Source organism: Engraulis encrasicolus, chromosome 11 (assembly GCF_034702125.1).
Source record: "Engraulis encrasicolus isolate BLACKSEA-1 chromosome 11, IST_EnEncr_1.0, whole genome shotgun sequence".
Classification (NCBI taxonomy): Eukaryota; Metazoa; Chordata; class Actinopteri; order Clupeiformes; family Engraulidae; genus Engraulis; species Engraulis encrasicolus.
In genome coordinates this window covers 31,688,651-31,712,384 of record NC_085867.1, presented here as the reverse complement: position 1 = coordinate 31,712,384, position 23,734 = coordinate 31,688,651, and the positions used below count along the sequence as shown (strand labels likewise).

The 23,734-nt window shown below is 41.8% G+C and overlaps 3 protein-coding genes and 2 non-coding genes across 9 annotated transcripts; 4 read left to right on the top strand and 1 right to left on the bottom strand.

Moving 5' to 3' along the window:
• Window positions 1-122: 122 nt before the first annotated feature.
• On the bottom strand, window positions 123-6,773 carry si:ch73-234b20.5 (uncharacterized protein LOC449923 homolog). Of its 3 annotated transcripts, none has more exons than XM_063210460.1 (7): window positions 6,742-6,773; window positions 5,888-5,979; window positions 5,707-5,783; window positions 3,337-3,433; window positions 2,529-2,630; window positions 1,128-1,292; window positions 123-625 (listed from the first exon to the last, which is right to left on the bottom strand). In XM_063210460.1, exons 2-7 carry the CDS (start codon window positions 5,963-5,965, stop codon window positions 482-484), a joined length of 663 nt encoding a protein of 220 aa, XP_063066530.1. In that variant the 5' UTR covers window positions 5,966-5,979; window positions 6,742-6,773; the 3' UTR covers window positions 123-481. The 3 variants fall into 3 exon arrangements, with proteins under 3 accessions (XP_063066530.1, XP_063066531.1, XP_063066532.1); XM_063210461.1 differs by lacking the exon at window positions 6,742-6,773 and adding an exon at window positions 6,606-6,725; XM_063210462.1 differs by lacking the exons at window positions 2,529-2,630; window positions 3,337-3,433; window positions 5,707-5,783; window positions 5,888-5,979; window positions 6,742-6,773 and adding an exon at window positions 2,025-2,384.
• mat2al (methionine adenosyltransferase II, alpha-like) lies at window positions 6,768-18,659 on the top strand. Of its 2 annotated transcripts, XM_063210452.1 has the most exons (9): window positions 6,768-6,946; window positions 7,266-7,343; window positions 7,855-7,977; window positions 8,266-8,378; window positions 8,715-8,855; window positions 10,596-10,814; window positions 16,839-17,021; window positions 17,352-17,485; window positions 18,296-18,659. In XM_063210452.1, exons 1-9 carry the CDS (start codon window positions 6,874-6,876, stop codon window positions 18,396-18,398), a joined length of 1,167 nt encoding a protein of 388 aa, XP_063066522.1. In that variant the 5' UTR covers window positions 6,768-6,873; the 3' UTR covers window positions 18,399-18,659. The 2 variants fall into 2 exon arrangements, with proteins under 2 accessions (XP_063066522.1, XP_063066524.1); XM_063210454.1 differs by lacking the exon at window positions 18,296-18,659 and having other exon boundaries at window positions 17,352-17,489.
• On the top strand, window positions 9,611-9,682 carry trnaa-ugc (transfer RNA alanine (anticodon UGC)). The gene has a single exon. It is a non-coding gene; the product is annotated as a tRNA-Ala (tRNA).
• On the top strand, window positions 9,860-9,931 carry trnaa-cgc (transfer RNA alanine (anticodon CGC)). The gene has a single exon. It is a non-coding gene; the product is annotated as a tRNA-Ala (tRNA).
• Window positions 18,660-19,143: 484 nt separating the features above from the next.
• Window positions 19,144-23,714, top strand: ubxn8 (UBX domain protein 8). 2 transcript variants are annotated; one of them, XM_063210450.1, is made up of 8 exons: window positions 19,144-19,287; window positions 19,509-19,628; window positions 19,854-19,930; window positions 20,098-20,220; window positions 20,738-20,875; window positions 21,299-21,340; window positions 21,647-21,721; window positions 22,461-23,714. In XM_063210450.1, the coding sequence occupies exons 1-8, from the start codon at window positions 19,203-19,205 to the stop codon at window positions 22,632-22,634; spliced, it is 834 nt and encodes a 277-aa protein (XP_063066520.1). In that variant the 5' UTR covers window positions 19,144-19,202; the 3' UTR covers window positions 22,635-23,714. The 2 variants fall into 2 exon arrangements, with proteins under 2 accessions (XP_063066520.1, XP_063066521.1); XM_063210451.1 differs by lacking the exon at window positions 19,144-19,287 and adding an exon at window positions 19,411-19,431.
• Window positions 23,715-23,734: the final 20 nt, after the last annotated feature.

Sequence of the window (23,734 nt, the reverse complement as noted above, 5' to 3'; positions counted from 1 at the left end):
GGTCTTGGTCTCGCCTATGTAATTGACCTTCCAGGGCACATTTCCTAACTCAGATGCCCTACATTCCCCAGCTTTCCTGGCCAGGGAAACTATTTTCAAAGAATGAGAAGTAACTCTTAAAGTTAGATTTGCATACAATTTGCAATGTAGTTTATTATTCTGTACAGTTTTATTCATCCATGGGTTTCAATTTTGCCGTACAATGAAGAGGAGTGAGCTAGTGTAGTAGTAGTAATAATACCACCACTGTGATTTAGAGAACAATAAACATGGCAGCTTTGACAACCAAAGAAATATCCACTCTGATTTTCAAATATATGAGTGAAAAAAAAAATACACTCTTTCTTAGAGCTGGAAAATGAACATTTTCTATCTAAATTTCCTATACACAATTTTACATTTAGATACATATGTACAAGATGTGCAAGCTTGCATGCCCTTCATACGACCAAAGTCAACCCCGCTGCTGTCCGTGTCTGCACTAGGTTGGTATGACACCGGTAGCAAGCAAGATGATGAGAATAACTATGATCGCGACGACCACGCCGATAATGATCATCATCTTAATGTTCTTCCACCAGTATTTGCGTGCAACGCGTGTTGATGTTTTCTGAAATGAGTCTGCCTGAAAAGAGACAATGTTGAAAGAGGTTTTTTTAAAAAGAGTGGAGAAAAGGGGACTTCAACATATCTTCATGCCAGAGACAATGCAGTTATATGACAGCTTGCAGTGAAATCAGATAAGCCATTTACTGTATTTCTCAAGATCTGAAGTGTGCGAATTGTTACCTTTCTACTATGAAATTTCAGCTAAACCCTGTAGGCTACCTTCACGAGTCACGACAGATGAGCAGTAACCCATGACTACTTAAGTTATGTGTAAATGGATTTAAAATGAGATGAACTGTTGGATCGTGATCATTCACACACACGCTCACAGACACACACACACACACACACACACACACACACACACACACACACACGCTCACAGACACACACACACACACACACACACAATAACAAAACGGCATTCAATGTGTCCGGCAGTAGGTTTGTCATGTGACTACATTATCATCGAAAGTAATAAGGAAGTTTGAAAAACTATCCAACTCAAAGGCCCTTACTGTTGCCTGTAGATCATCGGTCTTGTCAATCAGGTCATCGAGCCTCTCCCCCCTCTCCAGGACCTTGTTGATGTTGTCTTTAAGGATGACTTTGACATCGTTGACTTGTTCCTGAACCTGATTCATTTTACTTGCAGAGGGCGGTGGTTGGGCATTGTAGTCAGCCTGTTAAAAGTAAAAAAAAAAAAAAAAAACGTATCACTTAATTTAATTATGTCCAATTAAGTCATACATTTAGCCATTAACACCGGCATATAATTAGCTGCTGTTAAATCAAGTTCTCTAATGGTAATATCTGATCGTCATAACATCCCCTGTGTTGTTACTTGTCTCTATATTACTGTATTACACACATAGTATAACTGTTGCTGAGTTATATCAACATTTAGAGAAAAGTCTGGGACCAAATACAGTCTAGAAAAAGTTGAATCGTGTTGAATTACCACTTAAAAAACTGTGTACTGCCAGTAAGTCCCCACAATGCCACCTACTTGCTTTGACAAATGACATTTCAAATGTTGCATTGACAAATGACATTTCAAATGTTGCTTTGACAAATGACATTTCACGTAGGCTACCGATGGGTGCTTGATTCATTTCCGTAGATGAAAATGAACTAGTAGGTCAGACAAACATGGTCTTATTCCCCTACTTCCTTATTGACTAACAGTGAATTCTGACCTTCACAATGATAAACTATTTATGATTAATGTTAAATGACAATGTACATTGTACAGACTTTGTCAAAAGAACCGTGTACCCACAGTCAACTTGAGGGGTAGGGGTATTCAGTTTGAGGAACAACTACAGCCATGTCAGCAAATCATTCATGAAACGGTTTGAACAACAGACAGTGTTTGTCCACTTGATAAATCATCAAAGAAAGTTCCTACTTACCATGTTTTCAACTGACAGTCTCACAAACCAACTACTCCTCAAAAACGATGAACAATCTTGGAATCGATCAAAAGAAACTACCAAGAAGCATTGGTAGGGGAAAGCGATGCCTCTTCCCCAGTATCCGCTAGGCAAGAGTCGACCGTGACCTGAGTCAACAGTTTTGAGTACTTGAGCCTTGTGCTTAACAGTGCTGTTACAGGCGTGTGCCCTTCCCTTTGTTAGGTTGCACATTAACCACACTGCTTCCTCTAGCCCTTACGTCTCCCACTGGCAGGGCTGGCTGACAGCTTTTGCCGGGCCCCAGACAGTCATCTGAAAGAGTCCAACCATACAATACAATTGGAATGAAACCCCACCTTCTCTGGGCCCAGGACAACTGACCCCTTTGTCCCACCCCCCCTTTCACCGTCCCTGTTGGCTACCAGTGATATTCACTCAGTCATTCACTCACTCTGACTCTAGTCAGTCCCCCAATCTTGAGACTTGCCTCCATTGACTTACCATTTGCTTGCCGAGCACCTGGTTTAGGTCAGCGCTGAGTTCGTAAGGCTGGGCAAAGGCCACGCGCGTTATCAGAGGGCTGTTCACCAAGGTCCTCTGGAGCTACAGCACAAGAACAGGGAAATGAAATGCAGGGTGGTGTCTCTTGTCACACATACACACGGCTGTGTCTGTCTGTGTGGCTGCTGGTTTGTTTTGCATATGTTCCCTTACCAATACTGACTGTGTCGTGACAACAGGCACTCATGCTCTCACATGGCTATCTAAGGTATCTCTGAGACATTCACAGTTCCTTTCTTTTAGCAAAACAATTACACAAGTACACAAGTACAGTATATGACATGACAAAGGCAAAGTAATGGAGAATGTTTTTATCAGGAATTATGGCCTGTTGGTTGCGTCACACCTTCTGATCTACTTTTTCCACATCAGTGCCAAAGTTTACAACAGTCTAAAGGTGGTTTATTACACATGAAACAAAACAAATCCGTTTTTTTAGGCATTTTTCAGGCATCGGGAGGAAAATCTACATTCAATCTGCATAAATTCTACAACAATCTGCCTTTCATCTGGATATTTATAACTTTCCGAATCAACTTCCCTTGTACAAAGTATTACAACACATTTCCTCCGTTCACAACCTACTTCCAATGTGACACATTTGTGGTGACATGATTGCAGAACACTTTCGGCTCTGACTGTGACTGCTATGAGTGCTGTGCAGAACATACAGTACACGTAGCCTGTGCACACATACAGTACAGCAGTGTAACTCAGCTAAGCTGCCCTGTAACAAAACTCAGTTTACCTCATCCAGGAACTGACGAGCACGCTTGTAGTCGAACCCTGGTTCTGTAGCGCAGATATAGGTAATTCCGTCTTCCGACAGGACGTGGAACCTAAATCTGGGGAGATTTAGAAACAAAGGGCAAAAAAATAATGTTTACAAACATCACATTTAGATCGAGAAGAAAGGGACAACTGAATCTTAAAGTCACCAGTATTATCACAGCATGCCTGATTAAACATTACAATATGTATTCAATAACAGGTTTCTGATTAAACAAAGCAGAAGGATTTAAGACAAGGCTGTTCGGGCCCTATGGGTGTGCCACAAATGCATTGGCGAACACAAGATCCAAGAACTGTGATGCTGTAGAGTAGGGTGGTGTGACGTGAGTATCGTGAGTGTACTACATATGTAGGTCAAAGAATCAGAAAATGGGCCTTTTCTATAAGGAGAAACTGTAGGTGTTCTGTGTAACAGGTGTAGGCCCTACTTATTTTGATGTCATAGTTTCATGGTTTCATGTCTCAGTGAGTGCCTTGAGATGGGTCTATACCCTGTGTATCTTGTCTGTGTATGGGTGTGACTGTGTGATATCAAAATGACATCAATCTACATGTCAGATTATAGGGGTCTTTGAAAGTGAAGGAAGTGCACTTGACATCCAGAATAAAATGAATCCAGGTGCTAGACAATTATGGTAGATGATGTGAGAATGTAGTTTGCAAACTGGGATTCCTCCAAGATCACTTAATGAACTTTTTAAATTAATGTTCTGGTCCTCCTAAATGTTTTGGTCTCTCTATGTTGCTGTTATAAATTAAAAGTAATGTTGGAGCACTCCCTGTGTACAGAAATCATTAATTTTATTAGTACGTATGTTTTGCCTTTGTATGTCTTTTTCTGATAATTATATTGAAGAGATGACAGGAAAAGGTTGGGAGAGAGAGAGATGGGGGAGCACCGGGAAAGGACCTCAGTCCCGGGTCCCCTGCGTAACAGTATGGTGTGTTTGAGCCACGACCAAGTCCCACATATCACATTTTGAGCTTGTTTGAAATGCCTGGCTAGCCGAGTGTCGAAAAGCAATGGACGATGGCCTTGAAATAGTGAGGTTTTTTAATGGTCTGTTTGTGAACACCAGACAGAAAACTAAGTGGGAGAGAGAGATGGAGTAGGGTTGACATATGATTCGGCCAGGTTAAAACCTGAGTCCTCATGCGCAGTGAGACCATATATGGACAGGTGCATTAACGTGCAGCATAGTGGCGTGCACCGACATTTTGGGGTGCCCAAGGATGGGGGGCATGTGTAACTTCCTTAATGGGCTATAGAGACTGTATATAGTATTATATTATATTATATTATATTATATTACATTACATTACATTACATTATATTATATTGACCACAGTAGATTGTGAAAAAACAAACTTTAAAAGGGCACTATTTGTCCAGTAAGATAAAGGGGCAGGTATTTTAGCACTACCTCATCCCTAATTGTGCACGGCAGGCATATGGCGCTGCACCACAACACCCACAACTACAGTAGCAATGCTTTTAAACGATCCAATCTGATTGTCCCCATACCATGTGATTGGGCCAAGCAGTATGCTATCATGTATACTACTGTACTGTTCAAGTGTATAAAGCGTTGCTTTGAGCCACCTATGATTTCAAACAAACCCAGTGGACTAGTATTTCTCAACAGGGGCGCTACAGCCCCCCAGGGGGTGTTGGGGAGCCCTAGGAGAGCGTTGGGAAGAATACAGTTAAGTGGGGGCGGGACCTAGTTCCCATTGAGGAACATTAGTCCATTTTATTTTTCAATACTAAGGGGGCGGTGTTTGCAGACTTATGATGAGGTCGAGGGGGCGTTGGGAGGCTTATGATGATGTCAAAGGGGCATTTGTTCAAAAAAGGTTCCCCACCCCTGCTGTAGACAATATGATGAGGAGAAGACTGACATGCCAGCATGACATGTTCAGGCCCTTCAGAGGGTTGGGCATAGTCAGTGTTGGTATGATAAGTAGCTGTTAAAAAACTGTATACTTTTATATTCGACCGCAAGAGTGTGTTGATGCTCATGACTGAGAACAATATTTATGCAATATCACCCTTTGAATTGCGCCAAACTATTTCATTTTAATTCTTGTGACACTTTTTAAAAAAAAATCAATCTGGCACTTTATCGATCATGCACATCTATCTTCTTCTTTAAACAGACACATTGCCTTGACTGGCATGTGAGTGCACAGCCCAATCTCAATTCACTCATGATGCTTGCGCAGTTTAGTAGTAGTCATACTGTACTACAGTATTTAATACCCCATATAACACAATTCAAACACCACTTGTGTCATAACATACTAATGATAATATCAGTCTCACCCATCTTTTAGAATAGATCTTCTATATAAAGGCCCGATTGTAGGTAGTCCAGGCCGCATTAAGCTCAAGGCTTGATCCTGAAAAACAAAAGGAATCTCATTCATATCCCTAATATTCCTATCCCTTCATTACATTTCCATCCATAACTCTCCCAGTTGGAAGTCAGTGAGTGGCATCTTACCTTAAAGTTTCCACCGGCAAGAGCTAGGTCAGCAAGTATCACTGTCCCTTTGGTCATGCAGGCGTACACCACTGGCATTGTTGGTGATGAGGCTGAAAATTTGCCAATTTTCACACATTTAATATCACACATGCAAATGGCTTTAGTTGTTTTGATTTCAGTGATATTGTGCATTGGCATTACATTATGAATTAAACAGGTGGGGTTAGTTAACCACATGGACTGATGCACTGAGCATCACCAGTCCCAAAAGCACAGGTTTGGTTTTGAGTGCTTTGCCTTGAGGGCATGCATGCTCCATAGTGAAGGTGTAATACTGTAGGCCTATTACTAATAATATGTATGTCATCATGGGGGGGTGCATCAGTTTTGTCCCACGAGGAGAGCCCACTGGGTCTCCTGAATTTTAACATGATGTCAAGGACAAGTTCTGCAAATCCTGATATGACGAGGTAGGTGCCCATGGCAACCAGGTGTGGTAGACTGACTGTGATTGTACCACAATGAGCATTTTGTTATGAAATTACACAAATGACCAAGTATTTGATAGGTTGTATCAAAATAATTGAACCCAGCTGCTAGAACATTTATTAAACGTGGTTGGAATGCTAGAAAAAGGCTACTGTAACACTACTGTCGCTAACAGAACTTGAGTAAATCACGCCACAAAATCTCACTGACGAATTTGATACAATGTAACTAGAATAATAGATTTGACCTTGTTATAGTTGATGCGCATCACAGTGTTGTCCTTAAAAAGCAATAATTGCCCTTTAGCCGTAAATATAAAAGTCGCATTTTTCAAGCAGATAGGTCAATGCCCTTTGCAACACAAACTTGATATAAAGACTGACCATGAGGGGCGGTCCAAAGGCGGAGTTTCTTACAGTAGCCTATCTGTCATATGATGAGTCGAATCGTGTGCTAACATTCCAAGTTAGCAAATTCATTCTGACACTCAGTTTTGATTAACTTGCACGCTTAAAATGTCTAAGGACACAAAACCAAAGGGGAAAACCTTCCTCTACACATCTGAATCTGTGAGAGAGGGGCACGCAGGTAGGCTACAGCATTGTTCGCCATGAAAGTGAAAGTGTCTTGCAGTAACTGTATACACTGCAGTTGTGTAGTAGTTGGCCATGTGTTCGTTTGTCCACTATGCTACTTTGTATCACTGATGGAAAACATGTAGCAGAGATAGGCTATAGCCTACTGGTGATATTATTTAATTTCATAGGTTGCAGTGCAGTCAATGGTAAACCTTGGTCTGCTTCTGACCCTCATGAGTTCTGTTATGCACTGCTTAGGCCTATATAACAATTAAGTGTGTGTCTGTGTCTGTGTCTGTGTGTGTGTGTGTGTTTCACTTTATTATTAGACAAAATGTGTGACCAAATCAGTGATGCTGTTCTGGATGCATACCTGTCCCAAGACCCTAACTCAAAAGTGGCATGTGGTGAGTTTGCGTTTTGAATGAATTTTTTTAAGTATCAACAACAAATATGGTTGAATTTTGTTTCAAACCAAATCTGCAAATGTTCTTCATTGAGCTGTTTGGTAGCATACTACAGTCTGTAATTGTAAGGTTAGACCTACGGTAGGCTACACAGGTCTATATATTTTTGTTCAGTCAGTCAGCCATTCAGAAAGTGACGTCATAAATTGCATTCATCATCATTCACTTGCATACTCCCACATTCACATATTACATATACACATACACATAACAGATGTCAGATTTTAATGTGTTAAGACATGGCCCCTGTTATTTCCAGAATGGCAATGACCTAGTAGTCATAATCTATTAGCCTACTAAAGGCTCTGTGTAATGTTGCTGTTGTAGTGTAGTAGCTTACTAAGGTAGTAAAATATTTTCAATGACTAACACAGTGTTCCACTGCACTGGCAGAACGCATTATGAGGCTTAGAAAATGTTTTGCCATTGTCATTGCTGTCACTGTTTCTAGAGTGTGTGGTCAAGACGGGCATGGTTCTTCTGTGTGGAGAAGTGACATCCAAGGCAGTGGTGGACGTCCAGAAGGTGGCTCGAGATACCATAAAGAGGATTGGCTACGACGGCTCTGCCAAAGGTCAGGGCAAACATTGCAGTATAATCTTTGACCTCCATAAATTTATTGTAGCCTACTTGATTGCCTATAGCCTACCCATAAAATAAACACACTACTCGGTCTGCGGTTTGTGCGCCGCTGTTGTTGGTTTAATAACCTCGTTCATCCACAGTTTGTCAGTGGATCACATGGTCATTTAAGCTCGAATTTATGTGTTATTTAGTTTTTCATTCCACTTAGATGACAAGACATGAGAAAAAAAATGAAGAATTCAATTCACAACATGCAATTTTGTTTTTCAACTCACAGGTTTTGACTACAAGACATGCAATGTCCTTGTGGCCATGCAACCCCAGTGTACAGAGATATCTAACTGTGTCTTCGAGGGCAGAGAGGAAGAGAACATTGGAGCAGGTGACCAAGTAAGTCAAACACACACTCATACACACACACACACACACACACACACACACACACACACACACACACACACACACACACACACACACACACACACACACACACACTAAACTGAATGTGAGAAAATAGGATTAATATCACTTAGTATCACTATCACATGAGGTATCTACAACAGAAATGCATTTTATTGATAGTGATTAGAATGATTATAAGTAATACAACACCCCCTCGCCCCCCCATCCACACCCACACACACACACTTCCAGTATTTTTTTTTAGAAGAGACTACACTGTTACATTGTAACATGCCTGTAAACATGATATGTTTTTTTTCTTAGGGTATGATGTTTGGCTACGCAACAGATGAAACGGAGGAGTGTATGCCACTGACTATTATCTTGGCTCATCAGCTCAATGCTAAAATGACAGAGCTGTCAAGTAATGAATGCCCCTGGATCATGCCTGACGGCAAGACACAGGTACTGTAACAAATCACACAGACACAGATTGAAAATGAAGAATGGTGATGCATTGTGGTAGCCTAATAAACTAGCCTCACTCGCCAGCGGCCAAAATTATTTAGCCTCAGACAATGCCCCAGGCCCTGAAACTGGCGGACCAGTCACAACCGTCGAGATTTGTTTTGAATCTTTGGATGCATTTGTTTTGAATCTTTGGATGCAAAGCTGGCGGGGTTGTTGGTCAGAGCTTTGGCCTATAGGCACAGACACGGTTTGAAAAACAACAAGTTGTTCCCATCAACAATCTTGCAATGTCTCATTGATCAGGGCCAGACTAAATGTTCACATCTAATCTCACATTTAGTCTGGCTTGCTAGGCTAGAATTGCAGGCCTTTCTGTTGAAAGCAGTTCCAAATTTGAGCAGTTTTGCGATATTCATCAATCATTAGTTACTCCCCTCACCCCCAGATTTGGGAGGTAAACCTTTGACCTTGCAAATCCAACTCCTTAACCATTCATTTTGCCATCTCATAAATGACCATAAATAATGCTTTTAAAGCCTCATGAAGCAAGTTTGACACCGTAAGCGGGTGAGAGTCTTCATCCCCCTATTAATGACTCACTCATTTATGCATCAAGTTCATTAAAAGGGCAGGGTAGCTCAGAGATGGGTCAATATCCGAAGCTCATCCCCTTCAAGAAAAATCTCCCAAGTTCCAATGCCCAGCCCCCCCCACACTAGAGTTGAGAACGTTCTACAAGTGCTTACGGAGGGGATGTAGCTCAGTGGTAGAGCGCATGCTTTGCATGTATGAGGCCCTGGGTTCAATCCCCGGCATCTCCATGGCAACTTTTGAGAACCAAGGGCCAAAAGTGAGGTGCGGCTCTGGAAAAGCTGTTGAGATATGGGCCAATATCCGAAGCTCATCCCCTTCGAGAAAAATCGCCCAATTTCCTCTGCCCCGCCCCCCACACTGATGCCTCGCAGGGGTCGAGAATGTTCTAGAACTGACTCTGTGGAGGGGATGTAGCTCAGAGGTAGAGTTCATACTTCGCATGCATGAGGTCTTGGGTTCAATCCCCAGCATCTCCAAGGGCAGTTTTAAACTTATCAGGTTAATTCAGCATTAGTAGTTAAAGGAGCACTCCTGCCAATTTCAATATTTCAATTGTATTGCTCACGCTACCCTTGACTTGACAGTACCCGGTGATGCTGCATTTTTTGGCTCAGCCCTTTCCGAGATATGAGCTATTCTAATGGGGGCAGCTTTTTTATATATTTTTAAAAATCTTAACATAGGCCTACTCCAAATATTTTCCCAAAACGTATCGCTGTTTGCTAGTTGTCTGCTGATGTTGCATAACCTTTTGGATGTTTCTGGGAATAAATCAAGATGTTTTTTTAAAATGTAAACAAACACATGCCTCCATTACAATGACCAGGATGAAGAAAAAGACAAAAAAACTCAGGTACTGACAAGTCCATGGTAGTGTGAGCGTTACAACTGCATGTTACCCTTAAACACAATTAGCTAATATTTTATGACCAAAGTACAGGTTTGTATCTAATAATGTCTATAACTGTAAAATCAAAATGACTGACATGGCAAAGAGATGTATGAAAAGTGTAATTTTCCCAATCATAATGAATACTTAGAATTTGGTTGTGTTGGTAAGTCTTAACGAAAAAGGTGAACGGGAAAAATGTGTGAATGAGCAGCATGAATTCTGGAAATAACCTTTAAACTCTTGTACAGGTTACAGTGGAGTACCGTGACAACATGGGTGCCATGGAGCCCCTGCGCGTCCACACTGTTGTAATCTCCGTACAGCACACTCCCGACATCACGCTGCAGGAGATCAGACACCAGCTTTTGGAAAAGGTTGTTAAGGTCGTTATCCCCGCCAGATACCTGGATGACAGGACCATCTATCACCTCTTGCCCAGCGGGAAGTTCCTGGATGGTGGTCCACAGGTTAGTTTATCCACCTTACTATCCATGGTTACAAGGGCGGCGCCATTATTATTCTAAATCGTTCAGAAGGGCTATGGCCAGCCAAACAGAAACTAGCAGACCAGATATCCTGTTGTAGACGAAAAACATAGGTGGGGTTAGTAGGCTTGGTAATAAGGTAATAACCATGGTTATAACTGGTCACTCAAGACGCTTAAGATATGCTGATCTGCTGTAATTTCTAAAAAGTGAGGTAACCTGAGCATGGTACCGTCCTGCCGTACTGCTTACTTGGGGCACAGGTTGGGGCTGCCAGGGTGAGGCATAAATGCAATTTCCTTGTGTGTAGTGTGCGGTGGAGTGCTGTCATGGAACTTTACCAAGTGGAGTTCCACTCTTGACTAAAATATGCGTCTCACATACAGCACATAGTAGCCTTACATGCATAGTAGCTTCTTTGTGCAGGTGGGCTCACCGACAGGCCCATTCACCCTTCAGTGAAAAGACTCAACTACTACATCATAACAACAACATTTTGACCTGGACTCCATGGGGGAAGAGACACTTTGTCTCAATGGGAAATGGCTCATTCACTCTTTAGTGAAAAGACTCAACTAAATCATAACAACATTGCTATGACATTACTGAAAGCATTAAGTAACAAATTAAAACGTGGTCATTACAATTTTGGTGACAGAAGGGTTATAACATAGCCTCTGCCCATAGGGGTTAAGCTGAGGCTGAAGTCATGCAGCCAGCCATGCTGCTGAACTGGCTTAGCGATACACCCTGTGACTAGGGACCCGGGGAAATGCCTCACTAGATCAGGTTCATTCACCTTCTCCTCCTTTTCTTGTCAGCCGGGAAATCGTACAGGAAACAACCTGTGACTGATGTTATGTTGTGTTGTCACCATAGAATGTTATAATATACAATCTATGGTTGTCACTGTTATGAACACAGGCAGTTTTACAGCAGTGCTGCTAGATCTTGTGTGAGAAAAAAACAACTGGCATCCTGAAAATAAGCCTCCAGAGCTGGTGTGTGAATGTGGGAAAGTGTGTGTGTGTGTGTGTGTGTGTGTGTGTGTGTGTGTGTGTGTGTGTGTGTGTGTGTGTGTGTGTGTGTGTGTGTGTGTGTGTGTGTGTGTGTGTGTGTGTCTGCTTGTGTATGTATGCACCTTCTCATATGAACCCCGGACAACTGGCGCTGTGCGGCAGCCTCCAGAGCTGGTGTGTAAATGTGGGCAAGTGTCTGTGTGTTTGTGTATTTTGAAAGCGCTTTGAGACAACTTTAGTTGTGATATTGCGCTATGTAAATACAGGTTGTATTGTATTGTATTGTATTGTACAAAAAGACAAATGGGTAGTTAGTCTGCCAGAGGGAGTAGGGAAGCATTTGTGTTTTAACCTTTTTCGGAGATTTTAGTATGAATTTGTGAACTACCTAATTACCTAACTAACTAAGAAACAGGAGAATCATGTTTCTATATAAGGGTATTTTCACTTCTAGTGTCATTAAGTGAACCAAACTCAGTGCTCTTTAAGTGGGCCAAAAGGTGAACCGACAGCAAAAAGACTCACTTTTGTTTTTGTTCATATTGTGCATGTATTATGAAAAGAACCGGCTGCTCTTTCTGATTCCGTTAGGCTTTTAAGGTGTGTCAGTCCTCCTATTGATCACAACCTGTCTTTTTGTAGACTACTACAGTCTCATCACCATAATATCAACATCATGTATTATGTACAGTATGTTTATTAAGTTTTAGTTCACACATACTTTGTACAAATAGACAAGTAAAAAGAACAAATTGTGCTAAAATAAAAATAACAAGACTAAAATGGAAACACACACACAGACGAAACAAACAGGGTGACCTATGACCTGTCTACACTAGTGCAAAGTCAACTTTAACACAGAAAAATAAAAAGGAAACGTTGAGCAGCCTGTCACATTGTTTCAAAGCCTCTGTCAAACTAAAATCATTCTTAACTGTCACATTTGACTCCTGTTTAACAGTTTTGCGATAAATACATCTTTTTTATAACTCAGGAAGCTGGCTTTTATACTGTGCTGGCTTTATGACCTACCAACCTTTGCCATGTAGGCCTATTACACAAGCTCAACCTATGGCTTTTTCTAAAGCAGCGCATTACCAAGACACTTCTATTGTTTGACCCACAGACTGATGCTGGCCTCACAGGTAAAGGTAGAGATGGCGTCCGCGCCTTTGTCTTACTTGAGAGTTTCGCTCGGTGCGTAATTCCAAACAAAAATGCAGTGTGAAGAAAAAAGGAGTCGCACACAGGACCTTAATGCTGTTCAGTGAAACTGTATTAAAAGCTGAAAAATAAAGAGAAGCCAAAACAAAAAATGGGACGCAAACGTTTCGGGTCTAGCCCATCATCAGTGTTCCCGAAATCGGCCTCACAGGTAGAATGATTATTGCAGACACATACGATTTTAATGAAGTGCAAGATACAAGCGTGCATGCCTTTGAGCTGCCGAAGTAAACCATGTAGGCAAGCCCGCACTAGGTTTTTATGACACTGGTAGCAAGCAAAATGATGAGAATAATGATGATCGCGACAACCACGCCAATAATGATCATCACCTTGATGTTCCTCCACCAGTATTTGCGTGAAACACCTGTTGATGTTTCCTTAAATGAGTGTGCCTGAAAAGAAACAAAGTTTAAAGAGATTTTCCAATTTTGGAGAAGCATATACAATGTGCCAAATTATTATTTTATCCACAGAGGCGGGGCATCAGCGAAGCTCGAGACCACAAGCACAGGTCAAGGATAGGAGTTAGGATAATGGACTGTGCCCATAGTGTGCAGGGTGAGTGGGGTCTGAGGCGAAGTTGCCGGCTCTGCATTCTCTTCTTTTGTCATGTAGTGGTTCCAAGGATGGGAGGGGAGAACTAATCCTCTTTCTAATTCATTTATATGTAATAAGGAAGTGTGACAAAAAACAACTTGCAATCTGAGAGGATAAGGAAAGTAGCCTGGAAAATCCCATGCTGCTTTGCACAATCGTTCCGATCTGAAAAACAGCATGGCAGCTACCCTGGGCACGCCCACCCTAGTGACGTAACTTTGGAAGTTGATGACAATCAGGCTACATGGCAGCTGCCCTAAGCGAGGTTTGTTTGGTTTTGGTTTGTTTGAAGTCATACATCTGACACAATTGGCTATGGGCTACAAAGTACATATATGCCAAATGATACAGTTGTAATGCCCAATAAACGGCCATGGGCAATCGTAAGCCACACCTTTCCTACGACAAATTGCATTGGTAGCCTCCAGACTATCTCACTTGCAACAAGGAAGGGCACTTACTGCTGCCTTTAGACCTTCAGTTTTGTCAATCAGCTCATCAAGCTTCTCTTCCCTTTCTAGAGCAGCACTGATGGCATCCTTGACGATGCCTTCCACATCATTGATTTGTTCATGAAGCTGATTGATTTTGCTTGAAGAGGGTGGTTGGGCACTGTCGTCTGCCTGTAAATTTTAAAAAATACCAGAATGTATCATTTATTTAGGTATCCAATGAAGTGACATGATAAGCGGTTAACACTGATACTGGTATTATTATTTAGTTTTATATACTGGTATTATTATTTATTTAGTCATTTTAGTGACACGCTTCCTGACATGCTTCCAACTTGACAAATGTTGTTTTTGACAAATGACATATCATGTAACATGGTTACCTGATTCATTTCCGCACATGAAAATCAATTGTAGGTCAGACAAATATGTTGCTGTTCCCCTACTTCCGTATTGAACAGTGAAAAAGATGAACTATGTGTTATGTGGAATGCTCAACTGAAGAACATTACTACTACTTCTGGAAACAACAAAGTTCTAATATAGTTTTTCAAATGTTAGTGTGTAATTGTACATGATACTGTACATACATTCTAAAACTATGTAACACCACAGTCAACTTTTGGGTTTTCAGTTTGAGGTACAACTACAGCAATGTCTGGAAAACATTTGTGAAATGGTACCTCTTGCTCTACTACGCTCTACTCTGCTCTCAGACAAAGAATAAAAACATTCTTGTGCTTGACCATATTGCCTTTTTCCAGTGTGCGAGCTTGCTCTCACCTTGAACGGTTCCATTTGTGTCTACACACCTATTTGCTTTTCTATACGTCTTGAGCGCAACAATATTCCTGTCTCCTGAAATGGTACCAACAACTACTGATGAATAATCAAAGAAAGTTCTTACTTACCATGTCGTCAATAGTCACAGCCTCACAAACTACTCCTCAAAAGGATTTGTATTGATTAAGCAGAGATTAAAGAAAACAATAATAAAAAAAACATTTGTGGAGCGAAGTCGGCTCCTCAGTAGGCTATGTGCAAGGTGACAGTTCACTACAACCTAATGTGGCTTCTGAGAAGGTTACAAGAGCTCTTTTGTGCTGTCTCACTAACAGCCCAACCCGGTCTCACAACTTCACGTAGTGCAGTGTTTCAACTTCACGGAAAAAGACGGTATAAAAAGTGACTACAGCACGCTGGAATGGAATAGATTCTACTCATGTGAAATACTCTAAAAGTTGTGAGACTGCATCGCACAGACAGACACACAGGGCTGGACTGGCCACCTGGCATACTGGGCATTTCTCTGTGGGCCCTGCACCCTCGTGGGCCCCTATTTTCAGAAATTAAATTAAAATATATATTTTTAAACATTTCTGAAAATAGGGATCCACGAGGGTGCGGGGCCCACTGGTGAGTCAGTTCTGCGCCACAAATTATGAGAGGGGGGCCTTTAAGTGCCCAGGCACTAATTCTCCCCCAGTCCAGCCCTGCCCTGCAGACACATCAGCCGCAGTGTTTCCTGTATAGCAGCTCTGATTCGCTCATGTGGTTTCCAGGCAGTGACCCAGCCAGTTAGTCATCTACTGTACAGTCAGTCACTTCAGGTACAGTATCTTGATCTGTGACCTGCCACAGACTTATCATTGGTACTTGGATTTTTTTTGTGTGTGTAAATAATCCAATATAGTTTATGTTATATACACTTAGCTGACAGTTTCATTGTAAATAATCCAATATAGTTTATGTTATATACACTTAGCTGACAGTTTCATTGAAGGCAACTGGACGGTTATGACCAGGCATTGTTTGCACTACCTGGAGCAAAGAGGGGTTAGGTGCCTTGGTCAAGAGCACTTCGTGGATGGTATGGGATTCGAACATGCAACCTTCTGATTCCAAGACTGGCTAATCACGAGCGTCAGGTTCATGCCACGAGGCTCGGCGAAATTGCAACACGTTGATAAAAAAAAGTGATGTGATGAAAAGTGAAAAGTGAGTGAATATAAAGAAGGGGTGCGCCGACGTTAAAAGCAAGTATAGATGCATTTTTATGCCGCTGATTTTCCAACTCTGCCCAGAGCCTGCATGCGCTACCAGTGCAACGGCAGGGGATGAACCTGTTGGCTTTGTCTCGACAAGTTTCGGCATATTCGGTTTAATGCCGCATTCTTAGATGTTTGACATGATGAAATGGTGTTGAACTGTCGATGGATACTTCCATAAGCAACATTAATACTAGCAGTGCTGCTGACATGCGTTTACAGCGCACCAAAACAGAGCACTGAGGGAAATTAACTGCTTCTGCTTTCTTCTGCTCCTCCTGCGAGTGACTGAAAACGGTGCCGCTGTTAACAGTGGGCGTAGCCTAATTATGCCGCTGCTGCATATTTTGAGGCACCGAAATCAGGCACCGGAAATCATGTTGTATTTCGGTCTGGTTACTACCGTTAATATTTGCCCCGGTGCCATACTAGCACAGAGTTTCGGTACTCAACCCTAGTTCTGCCGCACTGCTCCCTTGGGGCGTCATTTGGGGCTGCCCCCTTGCAGGGGTGGGGCAATGCAATTTTGTTGTGATCAGTGACCCATGTGTGCTGTGGAGTGCTGTATCACAATGACAATGTGAGTTTCCCAGGTGGGCTTTCACTTCACCTTCACTTTCATATTAATATTGTAATAAGTAATATTATTGTTTTCACCCACAGGCTGATGCTGGGCTCACCGGTAGAAAGATTATTGTGGACACGTATGGTGGCTGGGGTTCTCACGGAGGGGGTGCTTTCTCCGGCAAGGACCCGTCCAAAGTGGATCGCTCTGGGGCCTATGCGGCGCGCTGGGTGGCCAAGTCTCTGGTGAAAGCCAAGCTCTGCAAGCGAGTCTTAGTGCAGGTATGGAATTATGCGTGCATGCGTGCGTGTGTGCGCGCCTGTGTGTGTGTGTGCGTGTGTGTGCGTGCGCGCGCACGTGTATGTGTGTGTGTGTGCGTGCGTGCGTGCGTGTGTGCGTGCGTGTGTGTGTGTTTGCATGTGTGTGTGGGTGGTGGTGATGGGGGGGTGGGGGGTGCTGGTATTCGTTATAATCATTTTAATCTCTCTCAGTAAAATTGTGTTTTTGTTGTAGATAGTATCCCATGTGTCCCATGTTTAATTTGGTCCTTGTATTACTTACTGTATAATACCTTTTAACCACTCTAAATGAAATGTGTTTTTTTGCTGTAGATATCCTATGCTATTGGAGTGAGTCATCCATTATCCGTATCCATTTTTCATTACGGCACGTCAACATTGGATGAGGACCAACTACTGGACATTGTAAATAAAAACTTTGATTTGAGACCTGGGATTATTGTCAAGTAAGTATGCCTAGATTTACATTACGTTAATGTATACAGGTGGGCAGTCATAGGTAAGTGGTTAGGGCGTCAGACTTGTAACACAAAGGTTGCAAGTTTGACTCCTGACCCGCCAGGTTGGTGGGGGGAGTAATAAACCAGTGCTCTGCTCCACTGGGGCGCCGTTGGGGGCTGCCCTCTTGCACGGGTGATTGCATAAATGCAATTCTGTCAGAACCATTTCAGTCAAGAAACACAAGAGAAGAATATAAATGCAATTTCTTTTATTGAAATTATGAATTACATTTGGCGGTATAGCTCTGTTCGGAGGAACCCCCCTATTTCCATGAGCCGCATGGAAAAGCATTTAGTCAGGGGGCAGCAGCAGTTTAGGGAATTCTCACCCCAGCAGGACAGGGCGAGAGATAGCCCCCCATGAACAGAGCCAAGCGACGTGACAAGAGAAGATGTCACATCATACACGACAAGGTGGAGCAGGGGAGGTGGTGGGTAGCAAAAACCGAGCAGCATACAGTTGAGAGGAAGTGGATAGAATTTAAAAGGCGTGCCGAAGCCGTGTGGCCAATCGCTAGGGAAGAAAGATTATCAGCTGAGAGAATGCACCTGGATCAATTAGGAATTAATTAGATGAAGGGGAGGGCAGCAAGCTTCTTGACTACCATGGCCTGGCCAGAACTGACGTTAGTACTTTAATTTATGCTACCCATTCACAAACTGGATCTTTTCATACATATTTACTGAGTCATAAACTAATATTTACTGGGCTGGCCAAATATAAAAAAGATGTCTATGACTTATTTCCACCTATAGGGAGCTGGGGTTGAAGAGTCCCATCTACCAAGCCACTGCCTGCTATGGACACTTTGGAAGGGATGCCTTTTCTTGGGAGAAACCGAAGACCCTTGTATTTTAAAATAGCTGAGAAATAAGAATTCCAGAAGAGACTCAAATAAAATAATTATGTTTTTGAATTCCCATTATTGATTATTGAAATCAAGATTTTGTTGGAGCTATATACTGTACATGGGACAGCATAGTATCTATGAACCAATACTGTACAATACATTGTTAAAAGTGTTTTACATGCCATGGGCATCATTTTAGTCATATATTGTCATGCATAATGATTGAAAGTACATTTTCATATGATGAAATAAAGAATGCTATGAAATTCCATCTTTGTTGTTCTTACAGCAGTGTTAGTTAAATATTCAACAACAAGTTAAAAGAACAAAAATTGAGACACAGACGATTATATATAGACTGTGCTAAAGAATCTGACAAGAATCAAGAATCAACGCAGCTGTCTCTCAATATTGTTGGGAGGGCATGAAATTCAATTGACATGGGTAAGAGGGCCCATATTCTCACATCTTGTAGGCTCTTTTTAACCTGCTTTAAGATACCACTACCAGTAATGATGCCAATACAATCATGAGGCATTGTCAATTTCCTTCAGGTTTAATGGCACTCTATCCACCAGATATCCATTCCTATGACTTGATAGTTGACACCTATTCGCCATATGACTATGAGGATCTACCATTGTACAATGTATGCGCTACTTATAGTTATAGCTATAGTAGCCTACTTCTGCAACTCGCTTCTGCAAACGCCCCCGGGCGGTCAGAAGAGTCATGGCACCTTTGCGTTTTTCAGTCTCGAATGTCCATAGTCGCTTCCCGTAGGTCTCTATCTGACATCGTTTACGGAAATCATGTCTGAAATGAAACCATCTTTACCTTTTTGTGCTTTTGTATTTTTATTCTTTTGCTGTATGTCATGGAAGCATTCATTAATAGGTATGCTAACCTCTCTTTTGACGACTCCTATGGGGACAGTCAATGACTGCTTCTCACTGTAGAATAGGCTAATTGGGGATGAGGCAGTTTGTCAGCTCAGTTGTCATTCATGTCATGTGATGTGATAGCTCAGTTGTCATTCAGGTCATTTTAATGGCTGGATAATGTCTTGAAAGAGTTGCAAAATGCAGTTTATGGTGTCATCGTATTATTTTCCCTAGGTATGAGCACCGTGTATCTGTGGACTGGACGAACTGTTCTACTGTTGTGCTTCCTCACCATCGCTGGCCATCTGTATCCACGAGCCAAAGCCTTTCTTTTCCCACCACGAGCAGAACCAGGTGCAACATCATTATGTATTTTCTTTCATGTGCTAATATCAAAGAACTTGGATAGCAGAGATGGTATCTAACAATTATTGTCCATACTTCACAGATAATTCCGCTTAGAATTCTAGAGCACATTGAATTGAAACAGAAGAAATCTAGAGCACTTTTTACACTCTCGGGTTGCACCATCAGAACCCATTTGAATCAGTTTCAAGACTAGTGTGGTGTTTTCTTTAGGGCCAGAGGAGGATGCACATAGTAGACAAAGAAGAGAAACTGCAAGACTTGAACAGCAGGCAGAGTTGAATCAGAAGGTCAGTATCAACTGAACTGAGTTCACAAATCCAGGAAAAAATACACTGAAACACCTAATGTTCTTTCATACAGCATGTTTCTTTCTTTCTTTCTTTCTTTCTTTCTTTCTTTCTTTCTTTCTTTCTTTCTTTCTTTCTTTCTTTCGTTCTTTCTTTCTTACTTATAGTCATCCCACTACCAAGAGAACATTCTAAAGCCAAGGGAGGAAGGAAAGCAGAAGAAGAAAACGGAGAACCATTACCGGTTGACTGGACAGAGCTGGATGCTGACTGAGGGCCAAGGACTTGGGGTCAGTAGTAGTACTGTACAGTATGGTGTTGTGTAGTAGAGTAACTACATTAAGTCCTAAGATAATTTGGGTGTCCTCTCCAGCACCACATATCATACGTCTACACATTCAGGATCTTTACTGTTCCAGTGCCATAATACAAAGTAGCAGTACCACCTTTAGTTACCCTGGGCTGGGGACACATGCGCACACCCATCACACACACACTACTAGAATACAGTAGATGTGTGGCTTTAAGTAGTCAAGTAGACTGCTGCCACCTAGTGCCTCTGCTCAATTTCATTACTATTGATTCAGGCATCCAATAATATGGACAGTATGCACATACAGTGAAGTCCCCATACACTATTAAACTTGAAAATTGCATTCATAGCCACACCCCCCCCAATCCATCACTAATTCAGAATATATTTTTTATGTCATAATATGTCTTTCTTTCCTCCTAGCACTGAGAGCAGCTGGCTGGGTTGTGTTTTGAACAGCATGTGTATGTTCAGCCATATATTATTATGTTCAGGAAGGAGAGCAGTATGAGCAGGAGGAAGAGGAGGATGAGAATGAGACGGCTCAACAGAGGGCCGTACGAAGGAGAAGGCTGCCCGCCATGGACCACCGCCCAGAGCCTGTTCCACAAGACCCACCACTGACCAAACGAGTGAGGCATCATATGTCATCTCACCTAATATCACATCATCTCATATCATATCATACTTTGTATATCATATCATACGTAGGCCTATTAAATATCATGTCCTCTCTTCATATGTAATACTACGTATCACATCATATCGTATCATATGTGCTTTGTTACTACAGCATGTTTGTTTGCCTACATTGGTGTGTTTATTGATTGCATACCTGCTATGATTATGGACAGATTTTGCACAAGAGTTCCACATTTGAATGTTGCAATACATCAACATTATGATATTCTTTTTCTATAAAATGTATTTATCTATTTCATGACAGCAGAATGATTGACGGTGTTGTTTTGACAATTTTAATTCACTGATTACTTGAATGCAATGATTAATGCTCTGAACGCTTTGTGCCTTTGTTATTATTATTTTTATCTTAGGTTATTGTTTTACCCGATGAACCATCAGTGGATACAGAGGGGGTGAGTGTCTTCATCGTCAGCTGTTTCTACATCTTGCACTAACTGTTAGGTTTAGTACACAGTAGTGAGTAGAACTGTTAAATGCCAGAGCTAGTAATTATTAAGTAATGAGCGTAATAAGTTCATGCAAGAACTCTTTTTTACCTTCAAACTTAATCAGCTAATCTTCTTTAAATCTGATTTTTTTATGCAGCTTAGGCAAAGTCAAGACAGGTTTATTTATATGTCATATGTAAATACAAAGTGGCCGTTCAACATGCTTTGTAAAAATGTGTGTGTGTGCGTGTCCTTGGTGTCCTTGTCCAGGTTGTCAATGTGGCATTAAGATGTCCAAGTGGCAGAACAGTTTACAGGAGATTTCTGCAGTCCCACCCATCCTCCGTGAGTTGGGATTTGTTTCAGTTATTGGCTGTTTTCTTTTCCATGATACATTTTTGAATCTGTACTATTTAGTCATTTTCCCCAAAGGATCGTTAGTGAAATGTAATGTCTGTGCTCCAGGGGTGGAGCACTGGTATTGGGACAGGTGGGGTGGGAGATGTGTCAGAGGCGTTGGGCCCACGAAATATCGTGGAATGGGGCCCCTACAAGATTTTTGGCAATCGAAAGCCACTGGCAGCCACCATCCCACCCCCCACCCCCCCAAGTGGTGAGGTCGGGGGTTCCTGGCCCCTATGCCCCCCCCCCCCTCCCTCTGCTCCACCCCTGCTTTGCTCAGAATTATCTCCTTCTAGTATGTGTCTGTGTAGCCCCTTAATGCACGCCGTACCTCCTGTGGCACGGTGTTATAGACATTGAAAGTTAACTACTATAGTACTATACTACTATGACTTACTATTAGTAATACATTACGACTTGGTCATTGCCATTCTGGTAACAGTTCATTTATAATGCCGTGTCGGGGATATTGTTTAGTGTATAGTGTGTCAGTGCAGAGCCTACCATTTTCATATACAATTTTCAAATACAAAAACAAAAAAAACAGTAATACTTCCTCAGTTCAGTTTTTCACCTTTACACGCAACCACTAGGGAAACAAAATAAAGTCGAGGCAAATGTATTGAGCTTTTTTTTGTATTTCGTTTGTACTGAACATTGAACTCGTTGTATTGTACATTAGACTCTTGTGGACTGGATGTTCAAGAGTGGGTACCATCCGGCCATATACGAGGTATTCATGGCCTACCCTCGAAGAAGACCAATCCCCGCGGACCCACAACAGACACTGGCTGACGTTGGCATTGTACGGAACACTATGCTTCAGGTGGACGAGAGAGACCCATCCACAACATGAGGAGGAAGGATGCCAAAGAAGATGCAGAAGAAGGGCATCAAGAAAGCTTCCTCTACATACAGGGGTTGGACAAAATAACTGAGACACCTGTCATTTTAGTGTGGGAAGTTTCATGGCTCAAGTGGACCAGGCTGTTGGCCAATATTCATTAATGGCGCATTGCACCAGTGAAGTGAAGTGTGAAGGTTCGATTAGTAGGGTAAGAGCAGAATTTTGCTCAACATTTTGCAATGCACACAACATTATGGGTGACATGTCAGAGTTCAAAAAGGAGACATTCTTGGTGTGCATGTAACTGTTGCATCTTTGACCAAGACAGCAAGTCTTTGTGATGTATCAAGAGCTACGGTATCCAAGGTAATGTCTGCATACCCCTAAAAAGGATGATCCACATCCAACAGGATTAACTGTGGATGCAAAATGACAGATGCAAAATGGCTGTGGATGCAAAATGACAGGTGTTTCCATTATTTGGTCCAACCCCATGTGGAGGGACATCCAGCTCTCCCGATACACTATACCTTCTACTTGGCTTCATAAAATTGTATTTTTTGTGTTCAGGTGCCACTGATGGTGATTGATTTCTAATCCCCGTTTCAGGGGACAGATATACTTACAGTATGCAGTGTATGCAATTACCTATATGCACAATATTTCTTTAACACCATTAAACAGAAATGTGATTAAAAGATAACTCAAGGCAATCATTGAAACATAACACTTTCATACTCAAGTTATCTGCTGTTGGGAGCTTTAGATCTATCAATACCCAAGTCAGTTCTTTGTGCCATAGAAGAAATATTGCAACACATTTAAGGATGATCTGTTATAGGAGAGTATGGACATAATTTTTCATTTTGCAAGATAATTCAAATAACAAGGGGGGAAAAAACTTAATTGATTTTCTCAGTTTTACTCTGAGACATGGGACTCCGTGATTGAAATCCGACTTTCATCAATTCAGATTTTCAGTAGGTACCGGTGGATGCTCAGCTGCTAAGATCCTCAGGTGTTTTCTGCTTTGTGTAGTTTGCTGCATTCAACTTATTTCTATGAATAAATGTTTGTATTCCTTCTTGATCAGTGGTATATGCATTGTG

Bases quoted from the DNA above. Each gene is read 5' to 3' on its own strand.
- ubxn8 (XM_063210450.1), top strand. From the start codon at position 19,203: ATGTCTGAAATGAAACCATCTTTACCTTTTTGTGCTTTTGTATTTTTA. The intron at 19,288-19,508 runs GTATGCTAACCT...TATTTTCCCTAG, and splicing joins ATGGAAGCATTCATTAATAG to GTATGAGCACCGTGTATCTG. The intron at 19,629-19,853 runs GTGCAACATCAT...TGTTTTCTTTAG, and splicing joins CCCACCACGAGCAGAACCAG to GGCCAGAGGAGGATGCACAT.
- si:ch73-234b20.5 (XM_063210460.1), bottom strand. From the start codon at position 5,965: ATGCCAGTGGTGTACGCCTGCATGACCAAAGGGACAGTGATACTTGCT. The intron at 2,631-3,336 runs GTAAACTGAGTT...CTTGTGCTGTAG, and splicing joins CTCGTCAGTTCCTGGATGAG to CTCCAGAGGACCTTGGTGAA. The intron at 626-1,127 runs GTAAGGGCCTTT...GTCTCTTTTCAG, and splicing joins CCGATGATCTACAGGCAACA to GCAGACTCATTTCAGAAAAC.
- mat2al (XM_063210452.1), top strand. From the start codon at position 6,874: ATGTCTAAGGACACAAAACCAAAGGGGAAAACCTTCCTCTACACATCT. The intron at 8,856-10,595 runs GTACTGTAACAA...ACTCTTGTACAG, and splicing joins TGCCTGACGGCAAGACACAG to GTTACAGTGGAGTACCGTGA. The intron at 17,022-17,351 runs GTATGGAATTAT...TTTTTGCTGTAG, and splicing joins GCAAGCGAGTCTTAGTGCAG to ATATCCTATGCTATTGGAGT.